The sequence below is a fragment of the Nesoenas mayeri genome (genome assembly GCF_963082525.1).
Source record: "Nesoenas mayeri genome assembly, chromosome: 1".
Taxonomy (NCBI): Eukaryota; Metazoa; Chordata; class Aves; order Columbiformes; family Columbidae; genus Nesoenas; species Nesoenas mayeri.
In genome coordinates, this window is record NC_137541.1 from 87,306,164 (window position 1) to 87,332,973 (window position 26,810).

The window sequence follows — 26,810 nt, forward strand, 5'->3', positions numbered from 1 at the left end:
CCCCTCCACAAGCCTATCAGCGTCCAGCAGCGCAACCGCGCGCCAGCGCCTCACCCAATCGCGCCTCTCCTCCCTTCGACCGTTAGCGCTACGTCACCCATGAGTCCTTCCGCTTCCCGACGGCCACAGCCAGGGACCGGGCGGGCCGGCGACGCCGCTGCTCCGCCCCCGGGGTCACCGCAATGGCGGCGCTGGTGCGGGCGGCGGGGCGAGCCCTGCTGGGCCGGGTCGCGCCCCTGCTCCAGGCCGAGCGGAGCATTAGCGGTGGCGGCGCGGCGCGCTGGGGGCCTGTGCGGCCCGGCCTCCCCGTACCCCTCTCCTCGCCCCTGGCGGGGCTCACCCGGGCCATCCGCATCAAGGAGCCCCCAAAGCGCAAGCAGGTGGATCGGTGGACGGAAAAACGGGCCTTGTTTGGAGTTTACGACAACGTGGGGATACTGGGTAAGGCACTTCCCACGCCTAGCTGTAGCCCTCGGGCAGGAGGGGGGGAGGACAGACCCACCTGCGAGTGAACGGCTGCTCCAGGAGCGAGAGGGTGGGGAATCGGGCTGACTGCCCAGAGAGCAGCCTGCTCCAGGGCTCACTTTCATCCCCTCTGCTTCTGCCATACTGTTTTCAGGCGGTTTCCAGATGCACCCAAAGAACCTCATTGTGGGGCCCAAGTGGCTGCGAGGCTGGCGGGGGAACGAGCTGCAGAGGTGCATCCGCAAGAAGAAGATGGTGGGAGATCGGATGTTTGTAGATGACTACCTCAAGCTCACCAAGAGGATCCGGTATTTGTACAGGCGCTTCAATCGCACTGGGAAGCACCGCTAGGAGCAACTATGGGTTCAGCACATGGAGTATGGCTTTGTGGCATCGCGGTCAAAATAAAGCCAGCTTTCACACAGTTGTGTTCCTAGTGCTTTCTGCAACCTTTGCTGTGCATTTCTGGCCCTGATTAAAGATCCTGCTGCTGCTCCAAGCCTGAGCTCCTTTGTGCAAGTTCTGCCCTGACAATTATTTCTGATGTACTTCTCACCGACATCTGTTCCAGCCTGCATCCCTGAACTTGACCTGAGTCCTCTATTTTTCGGCCAGGCTTCTAGCTTCCTTTCAGTCTCTGTGAGCCCCAGGTTCTCATATCCTCCTTGACAATTTCAGTACACTCCAGCTTAAATTTTTCCTCATAGCCAAATTTTCAAGTTAGTGCTAAGAGTGCCTGCCAATATGTCTTTGTACTCACTGCTTGCCCCCTTGGCCTCCATTTATCGTTAAGTGTGGATGATCCAAATGTCAGTTGAAATGCATCAAAACCTGTCTTAAGAGCAGGATTTTTCTCTGTTTCACACTGGTGATGGCTTAACCTCATACTAATGACACTTATTGACCAAGTGGCCTTTTGTTTACAATTTAGGATTTGAAAAAATAATTCAGGCACTTAACCGTTTTTTAAAACTCTAACTTCTAGTTTTCCATAACTGTTATTGGTTCCTTTAGAGGACAAGTCACAGTGAGTCAAAGCTGACATCCCTGTATTCCAGTATCACAGAGACTATTTTATACTTCAGAAAAATCTGTATGATGAGCAGGCAATGCCTGCTCTTTTGCTTGCCTCATTTGCCTATCTTTTCTCCCTTAGTTGTTATTTCAGCTGCTAGGTAATTGGGGAGTTGTCTGCTGATTACATATCCTGTTACAGAGCAATGCTACTCTGTCTTCAAAACCACTTAGTTGGAAGAGGAAGGGAATAGAAGAACTTTCAGTCTAAGGATGGTGAAGCCAAAGTCTCTGTTCAGGAAGCTGAAGTCCTAATTCTCAGGAGCATGGTGGGACTCCTGTAATAAGGTGGTGTGGTTTTGGGAAATGTGCACACATCCAAGTGGAGACTCAGTAAGCACCTAGAAGGCAACAGCTGTGGGTTATTACATACATAAACTACAGGGGTAGCAAACCCTTTGCTGAAAATATCAGAAACTGGAAAAGCATCAGAGAAAAGTATGTTGTGCCCTTTGTCAGCTCTTGGTACCTAAGCACCAACTTGGCAAGGACTCTCTGCAGCAGTTCCACAAGCTCCATCTTCTGTTATTTACAATGGTTGTTGGAATGGTCCTCAAACTGCGGTGGGAAGGTTGCCAAGCTACAGAAGCTTCTTCCACAACTTGTCCCTTCACGGCTTGTCTGAAGGCACAGCTGAAAAACCTTCAGTTCTGCTGAGGCTAGTGCTAAGTTGCTCCTTAACCCTCAGTAGTCCTACCTGCAAATCACTTAGCTCTAGTCACAGCCCTGTATGAAGCTTTCCCCTTCCTTGTAGTCACAGACTTTTGGTCCCAGGCTATAATTTAGAACATCTCTATCTTGTGTACCTGCTAACCTGTCAGATCTGACACTAAAAACTTATTAATGGCTTGTATCACCTTATGAGAAGAAATTGAAGTTCAGTGTAGGTGTGAACCAGTCACTTGCCACACTACTCACCATACCAAATGCTGTCTGGAGACTTCTTGTGCCAGCACACTCCTGCCTCCCTTTTTGTCCTGAATCGAAGAGTCCTCCCTTCTGATCCAGCAGGCTCCTCAAAATATATAGAGGGGTAAAAGCAAACGTGTAGCTGTTCTTGGGACTGCTGCTGGAGCCTGATTTCCCCCCGCGGGCAGCAGAGGCTCAAACGCAGTGACTTCAGGGATTCATTTGGGTTCCCGTTGACGCCATGATGTACGGTGGAAGCGGGCCAGCCACGCCATACCGTAATTGCACGGACAACGGTTTAACCCGAGCCAACAAACGCGCTACGGCGGCGGGAGCTGCGGCGGCCTCTCTGTAACGGCACTAGCACGGACGGGGTTCCGTGTTCGGGCCCTGCGTGACCCACACGGAGGCGGCAGGGCCTCGGCTCAAGGCCGGCGGAAGCAGCGGGTCCACTGCCAGGCCGCGGGAGGGGTCCAGAGGCCGCCCAGACCCTCTGGGGCCGGGAGAGGTGCGATGGCGGTCGCAAGCCCGACGAGACAGTGGGAGAGGCACCGGGCAACCCCGCCCCGTTACTCACCCGCCCCGCCGCAGGGGAGGGGCGCCGCGCGGCTCGCGCATGCCGACCCGGGGGTGCGGACTCTGCTCCTATTGGGCAGCCCCGAGGGCGAGCCACAGTGGGGCGGAGCTTATACCCTCGGAAGTCAGGGGAGGGAGAGAGGACTGATTGGTTGCGGAGGCACCCTAAGACGGTGCTGATTTGCTGTTCCTGGAGAGTCCTGCCTATGTCTGCTTCTGACTGGCTGCTAGCTCTAGGGGGTGGGGCCTAATCGCCCATAAGTTCGGGGCCCCAGGAACGGCTCCACTGGTGTGTAGCTGTGGGTGCCGGTGTGGAGCAGTTTCTTGCGGCGTGCCCGGGGGTCCTGGTCCGGCTCGGCAATGTGAGTGTCCGCCCGACCCTGGGCGGGCTGTGGCGGGCGCGGCGTGGAGTTCGGTGGAGCGGGAGGGAACGGGCCCGTGCGGAGCTCGCGTCCTGGCCGGCGGCAGGGCCGAGTGGCGCATTGCAGCAGCCGCAGGCAGGGCTGCCCGCACCGCCCCCCCGGGCCCTGGTGCTCGCCCGGGGCCTATAGCGGGGGAGGAGAGGTGGGGTGTGCGTGGGCCGTGCCCCACCCGTGATGCGCGGGGCCTCGGGCCGCCGCGCCCCCTCCCAGCCCGGGGACTGCCGTTCACCCCGGGGCGCCCACACGCTGCCTCCCCCGGTCGGCGTGGCCCTGTTCCTCTTCCCCCCGCCGCCCCGGCGGTTGCAGTGCGCTGGTGGCCACCTCCCGGTCACCTCAACGTGGCCAGGTGGCTGTCACCCTCCTCCTCGGCCCTAGGAGACTGCAGCGCCGGGCACAGCCGCACTCCCAAGCCCCCCTGCCTCTGGGCTGGCCCTCCCTGCTGCCCTCCTGGGCCTGTCTTTGCTCTAAGCCTGCCTGCTCCCGCTCCCGGGGATCTAGGGAGGGCACGGGCACCCGGGGCTGCTGCCTGCGCTGCACCAGCCTGGGGACACTGGGTTTCAGGTGGATTTGAGAGAGAAGGTGCCCTGTGTTTTGAGCCGGTTTTCTCTTTGCCAATACGTGTGTTTCCCTAGGTCTGACCCAGCTCAGCAACCTGCTCCCGGGGCCCCCGAAGGGGGAGCCCCTGGTGGGGGCCCCCCCGGACCACCCCCCAATCTGAGCAGTAACCGTCGGCTGCAGCAGACACAGGCCCAAGTGGAGGAGGTCAGTAGTTCTGCCAGCTGCTCTGGCTTCCCACAGGCTGCCTGGAGCCTTCTCCTACTGCTCTGCAGCATCGATGCTCTTGACAAGTGTGTGTTGCTGAAGGGGTGGATGCTTTTGTCATGCTAATAACGGAAATGCATTAACACCCAATACACAAAATATGACGGCAGACCTATAAAGAGGCTGTAGGACAGAATGCTTTATGTTTAAGAACTTTTTTATTTCAGGTATGACTTCTGAGGACCAGGCTTGTTACACTTTTGATACCATGTGTTGTGCATCTGTTATGGAAATTCAGCTAGATGGCATCCAGAACAGCTCTTAATCCCTTCTAGCTGCTTCAAGAGAATAGTGTATGTGCAGGCTCGATGTGTGAGGAACCTTGCCTGACTTTCCAGCGTCAGTCTCTGTACTGTGCTTGCTGACATGCAGTAACGCCTTTGTGCCTCACTGGGGCAGCAACATGTAGCTCAAAGTTGTCTTTGCAGCTACTGGGCAGTGAGGATATGATTAGTGACGGGGGTGGCTTAGGCTTGCTGGATTTGAGAGTTTTTGAAAACAGGTTAGAATGTGAGACTGAGGACCTGTTTTAAGTGTGCTTGAACTGAGGGTCTAGGTTTTTTACACCCACTTCAGTGTAGGCAACACCTGGAAAGGTATTCCTTATCATGACCTTTTTGCTTTGTTTGGGGCTTTCATTTGTTAGTTATTGGCCAAGTTACTCCTCTTACTTTTTCACTGTTTACCAATGCAACTGCTGGTACTATTCTTACTTCTGCAGGTGGTTGATATAATGCGTGTAAATGTAGACAAGGTGCTGCAACGAGACCAGAAACTGTCAGAGCTAGATGACCGGGCAGATGCACTTCAGGCTGGTGCCTCACAATTTGAAAGTAGCGCAGCAAAACTGAAAAGGAAGTACTGGTGGAAGAACTGCAAGGTGAGTTTCCTAGTGCTGTGATCTCTTTTATTAGAAGGAAATTGGGCTAGTCTTCTTCTGCAGGGCTTTGAGAGCATAATTGAGGCCTAATTATTTCAAATGTATAGGATTTTTTTACTGTGGAAAGACTTTGAGGCCTTGGCTGTCCCACCTTCAGGGTCTGGCATACGTTCCCTGGCTGTAAGGGAAGATCGGAAGTTGTCAATTTGTTCTAAGTATTACTCTTTGACAATATCTCTCTTCAGATGATGATCATGATGGGAGTGATTTGTGCCATTGTGGTGGTGGTGATTGTAGGTAAGTATTGAAAAGCCCGGGATCAAAGCACCAATTTTGATTTGAGATCTGGAGGGTCTTAGCTGCATAAATGTTGTCTTCAGTCCTTGGGGAAGGGAGGTGGTGGTGCTAGAACTCCCACACTTATTGTGGAAGTGGTATGCTTTACACATAACAGAAGGAATTGGGGTTGGCCATCACTTTAGAAATGAGAAATTCTGTCTGCCAGATCAGGTGAACTGGTAAGTATGAGGGGCATTTACCCTGGAGTTGGGTGGGTTGGCAAGTCCATTCCCTGGTTGGGGATTTTTAGGTCTCTGGGGGATGTTTGGTGTAACTTGCCCTTTTGTTCTTTCCTTTTTTTCCCTATTGCTTTGTCTCCAGTCTACTTTTTTACTTGAATGTAGCTCCTTCAGTCTGCAGCCTACTGTCCCCTGTCACCTTGCCTGTCTCTTCTTGCCCCTAAATCTTTCCTTCCCTTCCACCTAGCTTCTTCATTTATTTCTTTATTGGTTTTAATTTGTCTTCCGTATAGGACTCTGAAGTGCTCTACTGAACATAGTTAGACTCTTCAACAGCTGCTACAGCTTTAGGGGGGGTCATCTAGTTTAGAAGAAAGGGAGGTAGAGGAGGAGTGGGTAGCTATTGCTCCTTCTCTTCTGCAGGGAATTTTTGTGGTTTATTTTGGGATGTGAGCTTGTCAAATAGTGCCTGTGTGGACTCTAGCAACATAAGAATGCCTTAATGCAGTGCCTTTGGGGATGAAGGACTTCAGCATATAAGATTATTTAGTGTTCTGCCTAAAACGAGTGGCAGCATGACTTAAGCTTTTTGTTGAGCTTCTGAAATAAAGGCTAGTTTGTGCTGGTCAGTGACTGTGAGCCATCTGGCTGAGCCTGGAGACAGTCATCTAGACTTCTCTAGCCATGGAGAGATGAGCACTTAAAGAAACAATTTATTCTTCCTGTCCTTATTTTCAGATTACTTGCTGTCTGAACATGGCCATTTCAGTTATTATAAAGGAGAGCCTACATGATTACCTCAGTCAAGTGCAACAGACTAAACACAGTTAAGTGAAAGGAGCTTTGTTACTACCAAAAAGGCATGTTTGGGAGTAAAATCTCCTGCCAGAAGGAACAAAAGAACAACAGTAAGGAGTCTGGTGGGGGGTGTCAAATATTCCTTTCATCTATGCAGACACAAGCCAGGACCCTGTGCTTTCTACTGTCTTGTAGCTTTCTGGGAGACTTTGGGGTAGTGACAGAGTGGGAATGGGTGTTTTGTCTTTGTGTTACTGAGATGAATGTCAAATGAAGTCCACTACATAGCAGATGGAGGTGAAGGAGACTGGAGGTATTCCAGATTAGACTAAACAAGCCACACAGCTTTCTGATTACAAACAACTGTTCTGTTTTTTGCTCCCACAAAGCCCTAACTTTCAGCATGAGTTTGACAATGTGTGGAATGGTTAGGTAGGGATTCAAAGGTAAATGCTGCTCTGAGCATGGGTTTCGCAAAGTTGTATCAGATGTCCCAGTACAGCAGCTTAGACCTCTAGAGATCTTGCCTATTGAACTGAAATCCTCCTATTTGCCATGGGTTCCTTTGAATTTAGCTCTGAGGTGGTCTGTGCTGGAAGTAAACTTGCAGCATGGAATGCTGTGGCTTTCTTTAAGCAATCTCCTTGTTTTTAAAAAATTACAAGAGCTGTGAATTGCTTTAATGTGTTGTCAAACCTGGGGTTAAATGAGCTGCCCTGTTCCTCAGTTTCTGCAGAGTTTTCTGAGGAATGTGCTTTTTTAAAATTTTTTAAAATTTTTTTTACAAGCTGAGCTGTAGCTTGTAATCCAGACTGGAAAGAGGGTACTCCTTTTAGAAAGCTCTGCCTTGGTTCTAGAATACACTGGGATCTGTCTAGGCTTTAGAGGATGCAAGGAGGAAGGAGAGAACATCACTGGAGTTCCCAGATAGGAATGAAGTACAAAAGCTGGGAGGAGCAGATGCTTTTTGTTTCATTGGGTATACTGAGGAAGCCCCTTTCCTCTTCACAGAGCATCTGAGAAGGGGCTAGGTTTGCATGCTTACTTCCATGCCCCAGCATTTCATTTGCGCTGAGTTCATCTCCCTGCAATTCCATCCCTCTCCACCTTGGGTGGGGGCAGAGATGAAGATCTGGAGCGAAGCAGCCCTCGTCCCCTGAGCACTTCCCTAATTCCCCATGGAACTGAGATGTGATGGACGGTCAGAAGTGCATCTACTGAAGAGGAGCCAGGGCCTGCTTGTACTACTTACTGCTATCATTTTAGGGGGTTGGGCATACAAGCTTGAGGCCCCCAGACCAGCAATTCTCTTAAACTCTTCTAAACAAGCCTTTGGTGCCCCATTCTTCCTATTCCTCTGGGGGCTGAGGTCCCCCTAGGCTGTCTCTTCCATTTCTTTCTCGTAGATGTTGTATGTTGCCTCTTTTGCTCCCTTTCCCCTCCTTTGTGTCTCTATGCATGGGCAAAAAAAAGAAAATCACCAAGGCCCTCTGAGTAAAAGCAAGGGACTTTGCTGTCCACAGCATTACAGCCAGTCACGCACGTGCAGTTTATTTCCTTCCTATATGAACACAACTGTAATCTCTTCTGGCATGATATAATAATCAGCTCATGTATTTTAAATGGTCTCTAAGAAACACAATTCACCACCTTACTGAGTCTGTCTGGTCTGTCAGTGGGTGGGAAGGGGTTGGGATACCAAATGCTTCTGGAACATAATTTTTATGTCACTTCCATACTCTACACATACCTCAAGTTCTGGCTCTCAAAGCACTGGGTAGTCTTCTGTTGCAATGGTGGTACTTCCAGTTGTACTGGAACTAACTGTGTGCTGGACCAACTCCCTGGTAAGTCTCTAACAAGATGTATGGACCAGCACCTCTGGGGAAGAGGCTGCCCGGTCTAACTCCTGTCCACCAAATGTCTAGCCACTGCATAATGCATAGGGAGGTAGTCCCCTGAACGGGAGGGTGTGTTGCTGGTAGCTCTAGTTTCTCGAGCTGTGCTGCTTTTGCACTTCAACAACCTATCGTCAGATCCTTAAACACAGAAAACAATTCTTCTTTGGTATTGGGACGTGTTCATGATCCAAATGAAGACCTCCGAGAGTAGGGTGCTGTTCACAGTGTATCTTGGAGCATGGCTGGAATAAAGGTAAGTGCCCCCTTGTTTTGCTTCACTGTATGCTTCAAACTCATTAAAAAGAAATTACAGAGCTTTGTCAAGTGCAGTCCCTGCTCTGAAGTATCCACTGTGGCTGGAAGCCTTAACTTGGAGAAGAGAGGCAATAACAGGGAAGTACAGAGGTTTTACCTGTTTTTATCTCCAAGCAAATAATTACTCTCTGAGAGATGCAAAGGATAAGGATGTAGGTTTTTACAAAATAGGCAACCCAACTGTGTGTGTTGATACGTGAGTTCAGTGCAGTGTTCCCTACAGTGTTCCCTCTTAGAGAATTTAAGTGGGCACCTTCATAAAAGTTCTCGTTTACAGGCCGAAATGAAGTTGTACTTCAACTGCTATGCTTCTGTTAGTCTTTGAACTTTTTTTGACAGATACAGTTATTCAAAGCACTCTTATTTTTGTTCCCAAGGTTTCCAGTGTGAACAGCCTCATAACATCCTTCAGTGCATAGACCCACTAAGTGATTATTGCGGAGGCCAAAATTACTTTCTTTTCATGTTCTCTCATGTCAGGTTTCTTTCCAAAAACACTTGTAACTATTTTTAAATAAATTTTCCATAATCTCCAGATAGTAATATATTTTTTTTAATTAGCTAATTGCCTTCCAGCATGTACTTGGAAGCTGAAGGCTCTTTCTTGTGCTCACAAGAACCTTTTAAATACTGAACATTGGTAACTACAAAAAAATGCAAGACTGAACATGGCTATCCCTCTGGTATGTTACTGAGCTCTGGTTCCTTCTGTCCTTTCATCAACAGCACCCCTGCCCTTTTCATCTTTTACATCTCCACTCCTTTGATTTTTATTGAAACTGTCCCAAGAGCCTGGTGGCCCTTTCTTCAAATGTCTTCTACATTTTACCTCAATCTGTGCAGACAAACCTTGCACCTATCTGTTCAGCTTCTTTAGGCACTTCAGCAAGCAGAGTTCACTTCTTCGAAATGTATTGCTTGTTTTCTGAAGTGTTGCTTTTTATCCCTTTCTAGCTTCTCTAGACACTTAGGTTGTATTTCCATGCATTTCCTGTATTACCTTAATTCTTATGTAAAAAAAAAAAAAGTGTCTGTCAAATTGTGACTGCCATGCTGTTAAGGAACGAGTTTTCAGCAGAGTGTGGGGCATGCCTGCCTTTGGTGTTGTCTTGGTGTTCCCTGCCTTCTCAACCATCCTGTGCTTACTTTTTCTGTTTCCTGGAGGGGCTGGCTCATTCTTCCCTTTCTTCCAGTACTTTCTATTGCCGCTGCACACCAGATTTTCTTATAGGTTCCCAGATCCTCCAAATTAATCTGATCTCACAGAGCCCTCAGAAACTTAAATGTCCCTACATTTCCCAGGCTCCTTGTATCCTTTTCTTGGCTAGCATATGACTTCCAAATGCCCTTAGCCCTCAATCACCTTGCAAATGCCACCACTGTGGTCCCACAGACACTTGTGCCCTTTATACCCTGTCGCTGTGTGCTGTTCTGCATCTCAAAAGGGCTCACATCTCTTTCCTTGTATTTCAGCAGCACCAAACACTTCCACAGATCATTTGCTATTGGTTTTAGCTCTTAAACGCTCATCCTTCTTCGTTTGTAATTTCTGTCCTATAAACCTTTTCCTCATCCTTGTTCTTCTTAAGCATGTGGAGCCACTGACTCCTGTACTGATTACTCCAGCAAACCAACCCACTCTAATACTCCAGCTTACCCACAAAAATATTTTTCTCCTCCTGCACTTCCCTTTGCTCTTCAAGCAGCTGTATTTCTACTTCTCTGCTTTACCCCTGCATGACAGAATGTTCCTAGTCCAAAAAGACATGACTTGCTTTTTCTGTAGTGTCCTATAACATGCAGTTGCTCCTTGCATGTTTTCTGTGTACTCCAAATAACTGCTATGCTTCTAACATATGTATAACTACTGAGCATTTACTTCCCCACAACTTTTTCCTCTTGTACAAATTCACCCCAGCTCAGACCTTTAATTTACCTTTTGCTGACAGATGAATCCCTCTAGATGCTCACTTCCTCTAGTATTTCACTTTCTCAGTGAAACACTCAGTTTTTCCTGCTCTTACTGCACTGTTGGTGGACTTGTCTCTTGTTTTCAGCCAAACTGAGCTCACTATACATCTGTTGAGCTGAGAATTTGTGGTCTTGTCAGCCTACAAGAAGTATAGGGATGTTCCTCAGAGGATGACCTGATTTCTCCCAAGATGACCATTTTTGTACTGCTCCTCAGGACAGGGAGACCTAACCTATTTACCAACTTGTATAACAACTTCACATTTATACAGGCTTTTAACTCTGGATTTACAGCTACAAGCTTCCCCTAGGGAATACATCATCTTCTACAGCTGTATTTCTTTAGGACATTAAAGAGAATGTAATGTTTCAAGTAGTTATGCCTCTGATTATTCTTCCTTTAATTACCCATTTATCTATATGTGATGCAGTGGGTCACATTGATTTTTATGGTTATCACAAGGTACTCTGTGATGTGAAGAATTGTCTTGCTATTCAGATATTCTGAAGAGATCATGTTCAATGTATAAATCATTGTATGTTTGTGATACACAGAGACTGCTTTAGATGTTGCACCTACTCTTTCTCCTTTCTTGATTTGGAGGTAGTTTTGTGAAGCAAACAGTTTCATGTGTCCAGTGTCAGGTTTTTGCTCATTAATGTGCTAGAAGCTATGGAAGGCATTAGTCTGCAGTACTGAATTCATGACCAAGAACTGGTCTGGGAGTGCAGCATCTTGATTCCTCAATTTGTCTGTCTTGTTTTTAATTGTGACCAAAGCTGCTTTTTTGTTTTAGCTGCTAAACCTATCTTTTAACGCTGCCTCTTGGGCAGTGTTTTTACAGAACACAGAAGTCCCTTCATTAAGGTAACTTTGAGCTTTCCTCCTTTCTTTTCCCACTCTCTTTTTCTTCATTTTAAATCACCAATAAACACAGAAACAGTGGGGTTTTTTTTTGTGTTTGTAGATGTCCTGATTTTTTTCCCATGGGGGCCTTACAGGGGGAATACATGTTCCTATGACTCTGAATACCTGTGGTTGCAGGGCTTTCCCTCCTCTTAGGCTGCCCCTCTTGCTGAAGGACACCCATGAATTGTTTGCATCTATTCCCAGCAGAGAGAGACCTTCACTTTCATACAAGGGTCATCAGCTGAGCACTGGGATAAAGTTTGAAAAACCACCAATATTTGTGTAATAAAAAATATAGTGTTAATGTCTGTGAGAAGGAAGAAAATCACCCTCTGCTGGGAAGTGAAAAAGTGCATTTTCAAGGCAAGAGCAGTACAATAAATGTGTGTTTAACATCTCAAAGGAAAGAAATAGGCAACAGTTCATATACTGCACTAGAATCTTCCATCTTCCCAAGGGCAGTGTATCTGCCTTAATTTAAAAAATATCTTAAGTTTTTATTTTGTTATGATTAACTAGTTTTTAAATTCAAAAGAGGCTGTTTGTAATGATATTGGGTACATGGTACCACAGGTCTTTGCCTAAACTATATGCTTAAATTCTGGTATCTCTGTGTCCAGTCAAGTGGGTAATCCTGTTAGTTAAGGACATCACCCTTGCTCTCTTGATACTACATAAAGTGCTGTGTAAACATCATTGCAGCAGAAGTCTGAGTATTTGTAAAAAATAGTATGGCAAGCTTACTGCAAGAAATAAGATGTGTGGCCTTGTGCAAAGTTCCTGGGAAGAGGACATTCTTTGTTCTGACCTTGATTGCCTATGCAGTCCATTCTAATAGGCTAATACATCCTCTGGAAGGATCTTTAGGTCTGCAGCACTTCTCCTGTGCTTCACAATCCTCAGTAGAGCCTCTGTGGGTGAACCAGAGGAGGGATGAGTAGAACAGAGCAGGCACTGACTTGTGCTATTCTGATCCTCTTTTGCAGAATTTCATGGCAGCAGAGATACTGCTTGGGATGTTTTTGAGGGTGTACACTTTTTTTCCATTGTTCCTATGTAGAGATCAGTTTATCTTGAACGTTCAAATGGTCAAATGGCTGGACATCCATATGTGTGGTATATCACAAGGAAGGAGCTTGCTATATAGCTATGATCTACTAGTACCACATAGGCAGCTTATAAAGGGAAACCATATTCTGCCAGGGCTGTTTTTTTCCTGACCTGAGAGTGACAGCAAGCATCAACCCCCTCCCCAGAGTATTGTGCATAATATAAATTAAGACTATGTCAATGGCTGTCATGTCTTGGCTACACAAGTAGCCCCTCCTCTCTGGAAGGAGAGGATGGGTGGCTTGGTCTTTGGATCAAAACTAGACAGTAAGACCTAAGAAAGAGCAACCAGTTTCCAATCTGAAGGAGAGCTTAACAAAGCTTATCCTGTGGAGAGCCTTGTACCTGAGTTGAGAGGCCTTTCCTTGTCCCTTGTCATGCCACAGAGGAGGCCATTCATACCTGCCAAATCTCTTTAATTAATGACAGTCCACAACTGTGGCAGCATCCTTGTTGCAGGGAAAAGAAAGCATGTGTGTATGTGTATATGTGCAAGGAGTATAAGGAAACCAAGTTGATATCTCCCCCATATATACACTAGATTAATTCTCACCCCTGGTGAATCCCAGAGCACTAGTATTTTATGAGACTGAAGAATTCAGCTATGGTAGTGAAAGCAATGAACCCAGGCCAACCATGGAGCAGTCTTCTGCTGTGGTCCAGGTAGAGCACCCTAGAAATAAAGAAATACAGGTGCCACAGAGAAAGTGTGAAGCCTCTGCTCCAGTTGTCACCTGTTTGAGCTGTGGAATAAGCCACTGCCTCACTCGTGTCCCACCTCCCCATCCCTGCTCAACCCACATGGTTCCAGGCTGTTGTAGGATGGCAGTGTGGTCACTACAGCCTCAACAGTGAAGCGGTGTGGAGTGCTGAGACCTGGTGCCTCGTTTTGGAAAGCAGTGTTATCATGACTGTTTGGAGGGGGTGACGGTGGGGAGAGCTGCTGCCGGGAGCGGAACCAGCGTAAGGCCAAGATAAAGGTGATGGCGGTGAAATCCAGAATCAGTTCCACAAGCTCCATCACAGACAGGACAGAGGATCCAAACCAGAGGCTCCACTGGTTCCCAAACTGGGACAGCAGCGTCACTACCTGCAAGAGACGGAGAGAGGGCAGTGAGGACAGCCCTCGTTCCAGCCTTTTCGCCTCCCTGCCTGCTCCCACTAGCAGTGCCCCTGTGGTGGTGGGGGGTTCCTCCCATCCTGCCACGGGAGAAGAGAGCAATGCTGCTGGGATGAACACCAGCCAATACAGAGGGACATCAGTGGGGAATGGGTGGCTGGAGAGGACATGGCAGTAAAGTGTGTACCGTGAAGGCTGGAGACTCCCCATTAGTCTTGTAGTTCCACTCCTTAAAAAAGATATTCACTTTGGCAACTCCGTTCCTGTAAATGAAAGATGAGGTTCAATAATCCCAAATCCACAATCCCTTCAATTCATCAAGTTTGTTTTCTCTGTCCCCTTCTGCCACTTGTCCTCCTCCCGCATATACCACCCAGAAGCTTTTCCCCATCTCTGCAGTTTCCTCATTCTGCACTAAATACAATCTTTAGTACTTGCAGTGCAATTCTGAGACTGTGCTGTGAAACCCAATGTTTGTGGCATCCTACACTGGCTAAGTACAAGCTCCTGTGTGGCTCTCATTCCCACTATTCCACTAGCCCTTACCATGACTCCAGACCACATGGAAGCAGCCTGGGGCTTGCTATTTTCATACCAGCAGCTGACCCTTTTCAGACTCTTCATTTGGATTCCCAGTCCTTGTTGAAGTCTCAGTTTACTCTGACTCAAATCCACTGGCCTTGTCCATGGGTCCCATGTCTAATCTTCCCAGAAATTATTTAATCAGCCCCCAACACACACACTCCACTAGGATGGTTTCAGGTTTGGATGCAACCTCTGTTTAGGAGCTCTCACCTCTTGGATGTGATATTGTATTTGTTCTGCTGTGAAAGCACATGAAAAACCCAGTCCTGAAATTAAAGTGCAATAAATTGTGTTACATGACCACAGTCACCTCCTGTAGGTGGAGTACCAGTCGAGGAAGGACAAAATGGGAGTTTGGAGCAGTGCTGGGGAGCCCAGGAAACTCTCTTCTTACCTCTGAGACAGCAGAAGGCCAGCGGGAATATCCAGCTGACAGATGGTATTCTGTCATTCTGGAAGACAAGAGGCTGTGTTAGCTGTTGAAGCGTTAGGAGCTACAAGGCCAGGTCTCTCAATCCCCAAGCACACCTGGAAACTCCCTCCCATGCTGAAGTTCTGCCCACTTCCCACCGAGCTTATGCACAGTCCTCAGGAGCTCACCCCACAGCTGACACTGATGCTCCTCAGCTGTCAGCTTCCTGATGGGAGAAATATGATTTTGGGTTGCAGCTCAGCTACTGACTGAAGCTTTTGCCCTGGTGATTGGATGCTTTCCAGCACTTCTAGGAGTAAAGAGTTCCCAATCCACCTGATGGATGTTCAAACTTACTTGCAAGGTTTCCGACATTTGTGGAAACAGCCCAGCACATCAGCTTTGAATTCAGCCAGGAGTTTGTAATAGCAGTAGCCTGAGCAGCAGAGAAAGTAGATCCAGGTAAGCTCACAGTATCTGTATACGAAAGGTGATCTGTGACAGTGAGGGGAATCCAGGGGAGGTTTCCTTCCACAAGCTCAGAGGGAGTAACCATCCAAGACAAGAGTGTCTTTTGGATGTCCTGCACCAGGAAGCTCATTGAAGACAGAGGTGCTAGGACACGAGATGGACCGAACAGGTTCAGGTGGGCATGAGCTTTACTATTCTTCCTGTCCACTTACCCCAGGCCACATGCTTTGTGTAGTCACAGTACTCCGCTCTAGCAGGTAAGGGATAAAAGTAATAGGCACAGCCACAGCGCTCTACCATGTTGAGCTGAAAGCAGGAGCGAATGCAGACCTGGAGGTGCATGAGGTGGAAAAGGTTGAACAAGGCAACCAAAGCCACTGCAGCTTGTATCACATCACCATAGTTAACCGTGCCCGCAGACAAGTGTTAGGGCACTGAAGGATTTTGGGAAAGTAGGGAAACAAGCTGGCACAGGACCAGGGATAACAAGTTACCTGTTCGGTGTAGCGGGATGAGTACAGGTTTTGCACTGGCACGTCACTGCCATCCTCTGTGCAATCACTGTAACGGCCCCCAAGACGCATAGTAATCTCCTAGAACATCATAGTCATTACAGTCAAGAACTGCCACTTTGTTGTCTTCCTTCTACACTTCCATGCCACTCACTCCTTGTCCATCAGTATCTGATCTTTATGCTTTCCTCTGGATGCCAGCTCCCACTGCTTCCCTCCATTTCCTTGTTCACTGATAAATTGCAGTCAAATCCTTCTCATCTAATCCAGTAAGCTCCTCTTCTTCCCCCTCTTCACTCCATGCGATTAACCCTCTCCCTCACACATGGAGTCCATGACAACCCATCTGTATCTATCTACTAAGTTAATCCTCCCCCACTGAAGTTCATATCTCCACATCCACAGCTCTTACCCCTGCTGCTTCCTCACCTTTCTCATGCTGATGGAGGTCTCAATACCTGGACGCACATTGAAACCCCCATCATCCATGAAGGCTGGCTCATTCTGATCATGGACCATGACTCTGGCTCCTGTCACTGTGGACAACAGCGGGATGAAATCATGCTGTTCGGTGCGCACCACCAGGGAGAGGCCTGAGGGAATGTCAGAGAGCAAGGGATGTCATGGCTGGCCGTCATATGGAGCAGGAGAAAGAACAGAATGGTTAGAGGTGAGTCTGTAAGAAAGGAAGAAACATCAATCAGGGCTGCACCAAAGCTGGGCAGCAATGGAGGGTGGCAGGAGAGAAGCCAGAGACAAAGCTGGAGGTTCCAGGAGAGATCAGAGAAAACTGAATTTCTTCACTGTGGCTTAGAAAAAGCAGAACTGGGAACTGAGAGAAATTTCATGGAGAGACTCAGAGCCATATGGAAGAAAGGCCATAAGGCTGGGCCTAGAGAGGTTTCAGGAGGTTTAGGAACACAAATAGGTCAGCTGCTGAAAACAGGAAAACAGGGAAGGAGAAGGTCAAGAACAGGCTCTCAGGAGCACAGCACTGGAACTCAACAGAGGACTTGAGGAATGGCCAGCACAGGTCCAGAGGGAGCAACGAACACAAGGATCAGGCACTGATGGGAGAGATAAGAGCTCAGTGGGGTATCAGCGAGGGACAGCCATGTCCATGAGACAGCCATCTCCACATGGGTGAAAACAGCTTGGGTGAGACAGAGCAGGGCTGCAATCTGCCACCGCCAGGAAACGCGCAGCAGGATGCCTGTAACTCCTCTTGGGAAAACAGAGATGACCTGTTCTCCCTCCCTACTCACCAAAGAGCACCTCTCACCCACCATTATTGATCCCAGGCATCGAGGAGGTCCACAGGCTGCTGCTGTTGTCGTTAAAGGTATAGCAGTTTCCATACAAGGGATGGTGGAAGTGGGTATAATTCCTGAGATGGGAACAGAAACGTTCACACGGGGTGAGAAGGGCTGGGAGACCAAGGGGAAGGGCTTTCTGAAAGGAACAACTCCGTTTTCCACCTGTAGGGAGAGGGGCTTAACAGCAGATGGGCAGTATTTGTTATGTAAACTCACCCAAACCAGGAAAAGCAATAAAAATGTGCTGTAAAAATGTCCTGGAGCTGGACAGGTTTTTACACCAGGTTTTTCATATTGCTAACTCTTGAGAGCCTGAATGGGTTTTAGCAGTACTAGCAATTACTGTATTATCTTACTAATATTGAAAAAACTCCTAGCTCTTCCTAGCCATTGCTGATGGGTTTCATTTCACTACTTCTTTGCGACATTTTTCCATAATGCCAGGAGGGAAGTGCAATATTGTTTTTACTGTCCTTTTGTAACAATTATTTCTTTTCCTCCTTCTGTATGTCAGCTGATGTGTACCACACCACCACTGTAGAGAGCAGAATAAAGAGACTTCTACACTGTAGATCTATACCCACAACAGAGTTTGAACAACTGTTTAATTTGTGTGAAACCCAGGAAAAGGAGAAACCATCCTCTGAGGTTCATAGTCCACAGAAACTGTGACCCTTGTGAGCACAGCCCACAGGAAACACTCATGAAACATCATCTGAGACAACAGGAATTGAACAAGGAACAATCCCACCTTGGGAAAGAGGTTCTCTAATGTGGGTTTCTTGAATTCTCCTCGACCCGGGCACAAAATATGGGTGGTGTTAGCAAGACATATTGGGATGTTTCTGCCACTCACGCCTTGTCACATGTTGCTTCATTGAAGCGGCAAGCATAGATGAAATTCTCAAAGTCAGACTCATCCAGGGCTTTTGCTTCAGGCATCTGCGCCAGGATATTGATATAGTGAAAGCTGTACCATTCCCTCACAGCATCCACCCCTGAGGAGTAGGCCTGATGGAAACAGTCCTCGTTGTTCTCACTGCACTGTTGAGAAGGAGAAAACCGGCCATGTCAGAGAAGTCCTGTCCCAGAGGCGAGGTTGTGGCTGTGGGTTAACTATGCTCCCTCAGCACAGGCAGGAGATAAACCTGAGGGAGTGGACAAGATCTGCAGGGCTCCTGTGCTTGATCAAAAGGTGATCAGCGGTATGGGGAAAAGCAAACCCAGGGCAGCTCCTTGGTGGAAGGGAAACACCAGGTGAATGAGCAAGGCTGAATAAAACCCAAGAGGCAGCAAGTCCTAGTGAGGTGTGCGGGATGATCTGCTGCACATAAATTCTACACGGTATAAAACCAGAAGCTTTAAATTCTGGCATGGGGGGCTCTTCCTTTGGGGCATGTCTAGGAAAAATGCTTTTGATCCTGTGGGAACTCTAGTTAACTGGCAAGGATTAGTTTCAGTCCTTCACTGCCTTTTTAAATGCAAACACAGATAGCCTCAGGCGAAGAAGCTGCTACCTTGGAACAAATGCAATCACAACCACATTTCATGTGGCCCGCAGCCATCCAATACTTTCCCCTTTGCTATTATTGGGCAACACTAGAGTTGATGTTAATAAATGGCTCTCCAAAAGGCTGGTGCAGCCTTCAGGAAGGACAAGGTTTCTCTGCCCTACCTAGGTAAAAAATGGGTACTGACATGGACAAGTCTCCAGGAGCCTGCATGAGCAGGGTGAGGACTTGGGGAGCAGGATTGCATTGGGCAAAGGATTAGTCTCTCCCTTTATCTGCTATTAGCAAAAGCCAGTGCAAATGAATCAGATTTCTACATAGAGAAAGGCATGGTCAAGGGTCTAACAAGACAGAAGCAGCTGGGCAGAGACTGGAGTGGGAAGGACACAGGATACCTAGGGATCTCACCAGAACAAAGCCAATTTTCCAGTCATTCTTGTCCACTGAGGGACTGTTCTCTGGCAAGTTGACTAAGTTATCCCGCTTCTGCCTTCGCAGCGGATGGCGCTGGACATGATGGAGCAGGCTCCTTGAGCTACGCTTTCGGGTGGACAGCGTGGACCAGTCGCTTTGTGCCAGAGACATGTTGTAGTCATAAAGGTCTAGCAGTGTCTGATGGGTGATTTGGTCCAGTTCATCCAGCTTCTTACGGATGGCACTGTATCTATATGGGGGGGAAGAGGGGCCTGCAGCTTTAGGGTTGGATGCACAATAAACCATTCTGAATAAGACATGCAGCAAATTTTGCTGGCGTGATTCAGGACATTCCTGCTGCCAGCTGCAAATCCAACCCCTTGCTGCAGGCTACCATCCATGTAGGAGAGAAAGAAATGCATCCGCTTTTGCCCTGTGGCAGTTTACAGTGCAGCCCGCTAACATACACCACCAAGTAGAGCTGCCTAAACTAATACATCTTACTGTGAATGCCCTGCAGCAGCAAAGGCCTGTGAAAAGTGGCCTTTTCACTGCCACTGCTACTGAAGGGGACAGTCAAGGACCATCAGGAGAACAAGTGTCACACGCTTTTATCCTATGCCTGCAAAAGTCAAGGCAAGACAACAGCTCCGGGAGTCTGCTTCTTACCTGTATGGATTGAGGGTGCACAGTGTCACGGCTGGGAAAGTCAGCCTGTCGGAGTTAAGGTTGAGGTTGAGGTTGACAGGATAGCTGAAGTACTCCCTGTAGAGGATCCCAAATTGCCAGTACATTAAGCTGAAGGTGAGAAAGAAGAGAACGGACCAGAAGGCTGTCTTCATCTTATTATTTTTGGAGCACACCAAGCGGATAGCCCCATGAATGGTTGTGTTGCTGCAGAAGAACTGGAATAGCTCCTTGTAGGAACTGTAGAATTCAATGAGACCCTCCCGCTTCTCTTCTTTCTGCTGCTGGTCCTCTTCTTGCTTCCATTGCCTTGTTTTCTCGTCCTCTGGCATCTTCCCTGTCTTCACAGACCCACCCTACAGCACAAACTCAGAATTAGGGGGTAGCTCTGCAAGATTGTGGCTCCGGGAAGCTGTGCCTGGTGCAAAAACTGGCTCTGCACCCTCGTCTTCCCAAAACCTTGCTGCTTTCACCCCCTCCTCCCTGACTCCATCCCAGTCTGCAGGTCCCCAGCCGCCCATGCACACGCTCCCTCCCACGGGTGACAGGGGGCAGATCATCCCCCACCGAGCAGCCCCCACCGTCCTCCCCCAGCTCTGCTCCCGGCCCGGCCCCCCCGCCCGGTGCCGTGGGACTGACGCGGGGCTCCGTGCCCATGGCAGGCGGAGGCCCAGTGCGCTCTCCCCGAGCGCTGCCGGCTCTCCCGCAGCCTCCCCGGCTCGACTGGGACCGGTTCCTTTCCAGTTCGAGCCAGCACCCCGCCCGGCTCCTGCCCTGCCAGCCTCTCCCCGCCCGCCCCTCCTTCCTTCTCCTGCCCCTTCCCCTTCCCCCCGGCACCGCTCCCGGGGAAGAAAAGGCTCTTTAAGCTCTCAGGTGTCCTGGCCGGGCAGAGGAGGCCGAGGGACCGGGGGACTCGCCGGGGCGGTGACCTTGGCGGCGCCGGCGGGGGTCAAGGCGCGGCCGCCGTACTCCTGGCGGGCAGCAGGACCCCCCCGTCCTCCCCAAGGGGAGCCCTGCCCCGGCCAGGTACTGCTGCCGAACAGCTTGTCCCTCCTCCTTCTCCTCCTCCCACCCCCCCGCGGCGGGGACGCGGTGTCCCAGCGAGCCGAGGTGATGCAGGAAGAGAGTTGGCAGCGCTCGTCCCAAGGGCAGCTGGAGGCAGTGCCCGCCGGCCGGGAACCTCCCGCTCCCCTCTCGGCGGCGGCAGGACCCTGCCCTGCCCACGAATGGGGTGCACATACCCCAGTTATAGTCGCCAAATCTTGCTTTTCAAGAGCAAAACTCAGGTAGATGGAGAGTTTTGGGTGAGATTTGCAAGAAGGATGGTGCTGGGGCAGATAAGGCTGGTGGCAACACGGTGATATGCATGAGGTAGCATTGGTTCTGCTAGTTCATTAACTGAAGAAATCTGTCGTATCCAGAACTAGCTGGCCCAACCAAGAGTGGGAACATATTTCACTGATCTGTGCCTGGGAAATTAAAGCTTCCTGTCATCACCCAAAACCTCCATGCATTTGCTGAGACCATGGAAATGAACAGCTATACCCAAATGTGACCAGGAATCGCATTATAACAGTGGAACCTCCTTCCCAATCCTTCCTCCAAATGCTTTTCTCTCAAACTAGCTCTTTCTGAGGTTTTCACTTCTTTCTTTCCCTTATGACTACCTCTTTCACATTAGTCCTTGTTCAGAGCTGTCTGGCACTGAATTTCAATCCTTATTGGAGTTAGCAGTGGTTTGATTAATGACTCAAAACACACAGCCACTTTTACCTCTTCATATTGCAAAACACCATGCTTGAAAATGGCAAGGACTGCACTTCTGAGGCTGGCAGCTAAGTGACAGCATGTCAGGAACAGCCTTGTGCCAGCTGTCTGTTAAAAACCCGACTTAGGGCTTTCCCTCCACTCTGTGCTGTGACAAAAAGCAATGCAGAGCAAAAGCATTGCTTCTTTTGCAGTTCTAAATTAATTATATCTCAAGCAATTTATTATGAACTGCCATCAAAGATGAGTTGCCAAAAGTGGGAGGGGTTGGGGGGAATAAACTAGCATTGTGTTGGAAGCCCATTAATGCTTCCTCATAGCATTAGAAGTGTCCTGGATCAGACCAACAGTCTGTGCAGCTCTGTGTCAAGTCTCGGGCAGTGCCATAGGAGATGCCATTTAGCGGAGGGATGTAAATTCTTTTTACCTGTGCCATTTGTGTGTTTTGTGCACTCAGACAGACTGGAGAATCCCTGAAGATGCACATGAGCCGTTTGAACCAGCCTTGACCTCCGTGAACACACACAGAGGTACTAACAATTATGCAGCATCAATGGTTACAATTACCAGTGTAACCTATGGAACTACAATCCAGTCACTTCTTAGAGATGATGTTTATAACTTGTTTGATTTAGATTATTGTAATCTCTTTGAATTACATGGTTACACTAACGGACCATCCTCCCGAACCGCCTCTCTCGTTGGAATTGTGGCTCTGTCTTACTGGAATGACAAAAATTGTTTTGCCCCTGAAAATGCCTATTTAACACCAAGCACCAACAAAGCGACTACAGCCAGATTTGGTAGTGTTGGTAGTTCAGCATTCTCTGATTTCCATAGTCTTTTAAAACATTTTAAACTGTCTTCAAGTGATCTTTGCAAATGACTTCAGAAACACAGTCCTTTTTGCTGGGTGTGAGACAAAGTTAACTTACACTTTTTGATTTCTTTTGACTTGAAAAATAATTAAATATTCAAACATCTAGACTGATTTGGTATATCCAAATGACAGTCTAAAGCAATTTTCTCAGCATTTTCTCATGGTTGACAATTTCCATCACCATGTTGTTTGAAAGAACATTTGGCCTTTGCTAGTGAGGACAAGAATAGCAGAAAATTAGGGTTTGGGTGCATGTATTGTATGTTTTATTTTTACATGTGTGTAAAAGATGTACATCATATATCTATGTATCTCTATGTGCACATCTAGATACATATTTATTTTATTCTTTGGAAGACTTTTCTGCATGCTTTTTTCTCCCCCTAAAGAATTAAAAAAACCCAGTTATTTGCTCTTGCACCATTTTGCCTTTCCCTCTTTCTCCCATGGGTGAGCTGCTCAAGCTGCTGCACATTACCTGCTGTTGTGGCACACCTCACAGCACGGATCAGCTCTGAGGTGACTTCCAGTCATTTCAGTCATGTGAATATCGTGCTTTGGCCGTGGCTTTGTAAAAGTCTTCACCTTCCTGTGGTCCTTTAGATGTGCTGCAGATTGATTGCCAACTCAAAATGAACGAAAAATGTATTTTTAACATTTTTTGCAACCACAGTTACCACTTGATTCCCCAAACACTTTAGAAACAATGCAAACAACAAATCTGTTGCCTCCTCAGCTGCCAGTCTCAATTTCCATCTGTAGAACATCAGAATTTGCTACCTCTTCAGGGCTGTTTGTTTCCTTGTTTGATTTACATCTTCCCAGCTTTTGTTCTGTTTTTGTTTCCTATGTGTAGATGAACTAGGTCACTTGAGTTACCATCTTCTGGCCAAGACTGTCAATCATAAATTGTATCATTTTCCTCAGGCACGCTTCAGTGTGACAGCAGATAGTAACATGGAACTACCAGTGTAGTTTGCAAAAGCAACTTCTGTTGATAATTTAAGTGATTAGATTCACTTTTATCTCAAACTTCCCTCACCACAAGAGTCTTCTGAGCATTTTACCCACCCACAAGTTTCTGAATATTTATATGATGTATTGACCTTTCAAGGTGAGTCACACTTGATGGATCTGTTTTTGACACTGATGGTTATTTCCCCACCCCCATTCAGGCTCAGCAATTATGCGATAAATGGTCTTCTGAAATCCTGAGTCTTGCATTAACATGAAAGATCTTCCATCAAGCATCACAAATAATTTTCAGAACTTTTGATTCATAGTATTTACTTCACCGCTAACAACATTTTGAATGCTGAAAAGATCCTTCTCCTTCAGATGTTTGTCACTAGGTCCTTCTCTTTCGAAAAGGGAAGCACCCTGCTATTCTGGGCAGTGCTTCTGTGTATTGTATCTTCACAAGATAAATGCATGATCGCTTTTTATTGCTGCTGAGCAACCTTTGAGTAAACATGAATCATTTTTTATGACATCAAATTTGAAATGTTTCCTTACCAGCTATGTCTATTATCTGTCCAGGTAGGAATGTGATAGTGATCTGTAATGCACACATTTTAAAATAGAATGAACTTTTTTCATGCACTGCTACTACAGTGGGGAAAAAAATGAAACACCTCTCCCCTTCCAGTCTGGATTCTAAACATAACAATTTATACACGTTTTTGAATTATTTGAGAGACCTTAGATCAGTTTAGTTCTTTTGTATATACATATATGCAACCATGTTTTCATTCTGCTGCAAGGTAGAAGCCAGTTATTATTTCTGGATTAGCTACAGCTGCTTATATTTTTCTGCATTAAAACCAGCAACCCAGACTGTCAAGGAATAACAACATGGATGGTGCTATAAGTTTAACTGAAGAGTTTGGCCAAATAAACACCAGCCTAGTGGCTGATAAAGATGGGTAGATGAGAGGTGGCACTTTGTAGTGCTTTTCAGTGGGGAATAGTTTACCCAGGATTCATGGACTCCCTTGAGGCAGAGGTGGTGATCTCTGAAGAAGATCAGTATTAAAAAGCTAGCAGGGATCTGCAAGCCAATCTAATGGGCTGTTGAATGCCTTCTACCTTCCTACTGATGGAACCTGCCAGGCAGAGTGGTGTCTGTCCCAAATAAACAATTGTACTACAGCAGCAGGAACATGTCTGTGTATGCACTTTCACACCTTTGTGTCCCTAGGAGGCTGCTTTTCAATGTATTTATTAATATGTACCTTGTAGGAGCAAAGTGGCTGCAGAGAGCTACTTCGGTGACACAGAAAGGAGCCCTGGCAGAAAACTGAAGCAGTGTGTGTTATCTCTATCTTTCAGCCTGAAAGGTGGCAGACTGGATGGTAGAGCTCATGAAAATAATACTGTAACACCAGACAAATCCTTCTGGAAACTGCGTGGGGGGAACCCAGTCTCTCTTCCTAGGAGAATGAAGCTAGCAGGGTAAACTCCGGAAGATCCATATAGATCTCCTTTCGTTGCTCTTTGCACACTGCAATGTGGTACAAAGCCTGGAGGAGACCCTGTATGGTGGCTGCACATGCTTTGCTTTAGGTGGGAAATCAGTCAGCTCCTGAGAAATGTAGCTCTCTCCCACCTGTCATCTGTATTGCGGGATGAGGGATATTGCCTCCTGAATCAGCCTGGGTGCTGAAGCAGCGCAGTGACCCAGACCCTGTGGTACCTCAGCCATACTCTTCTGTGTCAGAGCCAGCTGCCACCTTTGCTACTTGTGACCTGTCCTCTGTGAGAAAATCGCCAGGCTCTGAAAATGGGTCTTCAAGCTCTACCTCTGCTGCATAGTCCCTAAAACCAGGGTCTTATGTAGGATCTCTCAGCCAGATCAACAGCTTCTCAGATACTGATCTCAGTCATGTCCTATTGCAATAGGATCAACTGTGCAAATGGACAGATGAAATTCGCACCCACTGGCATAGCTAAGCTTAGACTAATGCCCATCTGGAAGCTGGGTGTGCAGTCAGGCTGAAACAGCAGTAAGGAAAATTCCAGGATTGGATGTCAAAGCTGGTGATTTCTCCAGCTGCTTTGCCCTGTGGGGCAACTAATAAATGGGGAGATCAAGATGGAGCCTCCTTGAGTTTTGTGTTTCCCCCACCCGCCACAGATAAAACCTTTAATTTCCTCATTCCAGCCTTAACAATATAACTATTACCACAGCCACCTGACTCCCCAGGCCTGTGTCCCCACCCCTTTCATGATCTCTCCTGCCTGTTCCTGGAAGTTGGAGGCAGAGGCAGCCACCTCAGACCAGTTTTTCTTCTGACGCCTGTTGCTCCCGGGCTGACGGAGATCTCAGGGTTGGGGCCGGTCACCTGCTGAGCCCAACCCAGCACCTGGCCCAGCACAGCAGGCATTTGCTTGATGGACACAGGTGCTCACTACTGCCCATCTGGAGCTGTCTAGAGCTGACATTAAGACAACCTAGTTGATGTTTACCTTCATTTTTGATACTGCCTCATGTAATTCTCCAGGTGTCCCCCTCAATCACTCCAACCTCAGTGGTTTCAAGTTGCTTCTGGTTCTCGGTTTTGCTCTGGTGATGGTGATCCTCTCCTCCCCTGGAATATGAACCAGAAGTTATGCCTTCAGGAAATAAGCCCTTAAAAAGAGAAGTTAATCTATAAACCCCATTTCGTTTATGGTTAAGATTTCATAGTGAAATGTCTTGATGGAATGCTTCCCACCACAACCTTCTGAAAAGGCAGAGTAGAAGGCATACCCCTCTTTTCCATCTCCTTTAAACTTGTCCAGATGTGTTCAACTCATTTTTCTGCTTGAGGTTTTATGTCTTCCCAGGCACTATGAGCCCTCAAAAGATCTGAGGCTAGCAGTGACATGAAGTTCTGGAATGGTTCATGAAGCAAAGAATCTCCATTTTTTTCAAGATGTACTTCAATGAATTCAAGTTAAGGGTAACAAGACCCACTTTGTGATTGTCTTCATTTTTATAAACTAATTCAATGTGGCTTTTATTTGTTTGGTTGTTGTTGTTGTTGGGTTTTCACAGTATCACAGTATCACAGTATGTTTGGGGTTGGGAGGGACCTCAAAAGATCATCCAGTCCAATCCCCCTGCTGGAGCAGGAACGCCTAAGTGAGATCGCAAAGGAACATGTCCAGGTGGGTTTTGAATGTCTCCAGAGTAGGAGACTCCACAACCCCCCTGGGCAGCCTGTTCCAGTGCTCTGGCACCCTCACTGAGAAGAAGTTTTTTCTCAAATTTAAGTGGATCCTCTTGTGTTCCAGCTTGATCCCATTACCCCTTGTCCTATCATTGTTTGCCACCGAGAAGAGCCTGGCTCCATCCTTGTGGCACTCACCCTTTATATATTTATAAACATTAGTACGGTCACCCCTCAGTCTCCTCCAAACTAAAGAGACCCAGCTCCCTCAGCCTTTCTTCATAACGGAGATGCTCCACTCCCTTAATCA

General features: G+C 47.6%; 3 protein-coding genes across 10 annotated transcripts; 2 read left to right on the plus strand and 1 right to left on the minus strand.

Moving 5' to 3' along the window:
- The first annotated feature begins 65 nt into the window (after window positions 1-65).
- Window positions 66-958, plus strand: MRPL51 (mitochondrial ribosomal protein L51). Its single transcript, XM_080361237.1, has 2 exons — window positions 66-441; window positions 620-958. Exons 1-2 carry the CDS (start codon window positions 183-185, stop codon window positions 814-816), a joined length of 456 nt encoding a protein of 151 aa, XP_080217363.1. The 5' UTR covers window positions 66-182; the 3' UTR covers window positions 817-958.
- A 2,348-nt stretch (window positions 959-3,306) lies between these two features.
- Window positions 3,307-24,824, plus strand: VAMP1 (vesicle associated membrane protein 1). Of its 8 annotated transcripts, XR_013922654.1 has the most exons (7): window positions 3,307-3,386; window positions 4,079-4,208; window positions 4,990-5,148; window positions 5,394-5,445; window positions 8,515-8,618; window positions 15,046-15,250; window positions 16,177-16,240. XR_013922654.1 is itself a non-coding variant. In XM_080351631.1 (6 exons), coding segments are annotated over exons 1-5 (399 nt in total). In that variant the 5' UTR covers window positions 3,307-3,384; the 3' UTR covers window positions 6,461-6,492; window positions 24,678-24,824. The 8 variants fall into 8 exon arrangements, 7 of the variants coding, with proteins under 7 accessions (XP_080207757.1, XP_080207758.1, XP_080207755.1 ...); XM_080351631.1 differs by lacking the exons at window positions 8,515-8,618; window positions 15,046-15,250; window positions 16,177-16,240 and adding exons at window positions 6,405-6,492; window positions 24,678-24,824; XM_080351632.1 differs by lacking the exons at window positions 8,515-8,618; window positions 15,046-15,250 and adding an exon at window positions 6,405-6,492 and having other exon boundaries at window positions 16,177-16,229.
- On the minus strand, window positions 13,435-20,046 carry SCNN1A (sodium channel epithelial 1 subunit alpha; the record flags this gene model as incomplete). Its single annotated transcript, XM_080351619.1, has 12 exons — window positions 19,682-20,046; window positions 19,007-19,262; window positions 17,944-18,131; window positions 17,058-17,158; window positions 16,201-16,364; window positions 15,754-15,852; window positions 15,472-15,589; window positions 15,146-15,224; window positions 14,771-14,828; window positions 14,587-14,642; window positions 13,979-14,054; window positions 13,435-13,761 (listed from the first exon to the last, which is right to left on the minus strand). Exons 1-12 carry the CDS (start codon window positions 20,029-20,031, stop codon window positions 13,435-13,437), a joined length of 1,872 nt encoding a protein of 623 aa, XP_080207745.1. The 5' UTR covers window positions 20,032-20,046.
- Window positions 24,825-26,810: the final 1,986 nt, after the last annotated feature.

Bases quoted from the DNA above. Each gene is read 5' to 3' on its own strand.
- MRPL51 (XM_080361237.1), top strand. From the start codon at position 183: ATGGCGGCGCTGGTGCGGGCGGCGGGGCGAGCCCTGCTGGGCCGGGTC. The intron at 442-619 runs GTAAGGCACTTC...TACTGTTTTCAG, and splicing joins CGACAACGTGGGGATACTGG to GCGGTTTCCAGATGCACCCA.
- VAMP1 (XM_080351628.1), top strand. The intron at 5,149-5,393 runs GTGAGTTTCCTA...ATCTCTCTTCAG, and splicing joins ACTGGTGGAAGAACTGCAAG to ATGATGATCATGATGGGAGT. The intron at 5,446-9,057 runs GTAAGTATTGAA...TTTGTTCCCAAG, and splicing joins TGTGGTGGTGGTGATTGTAG to GTTTCCAGTGTGAACAGCCT.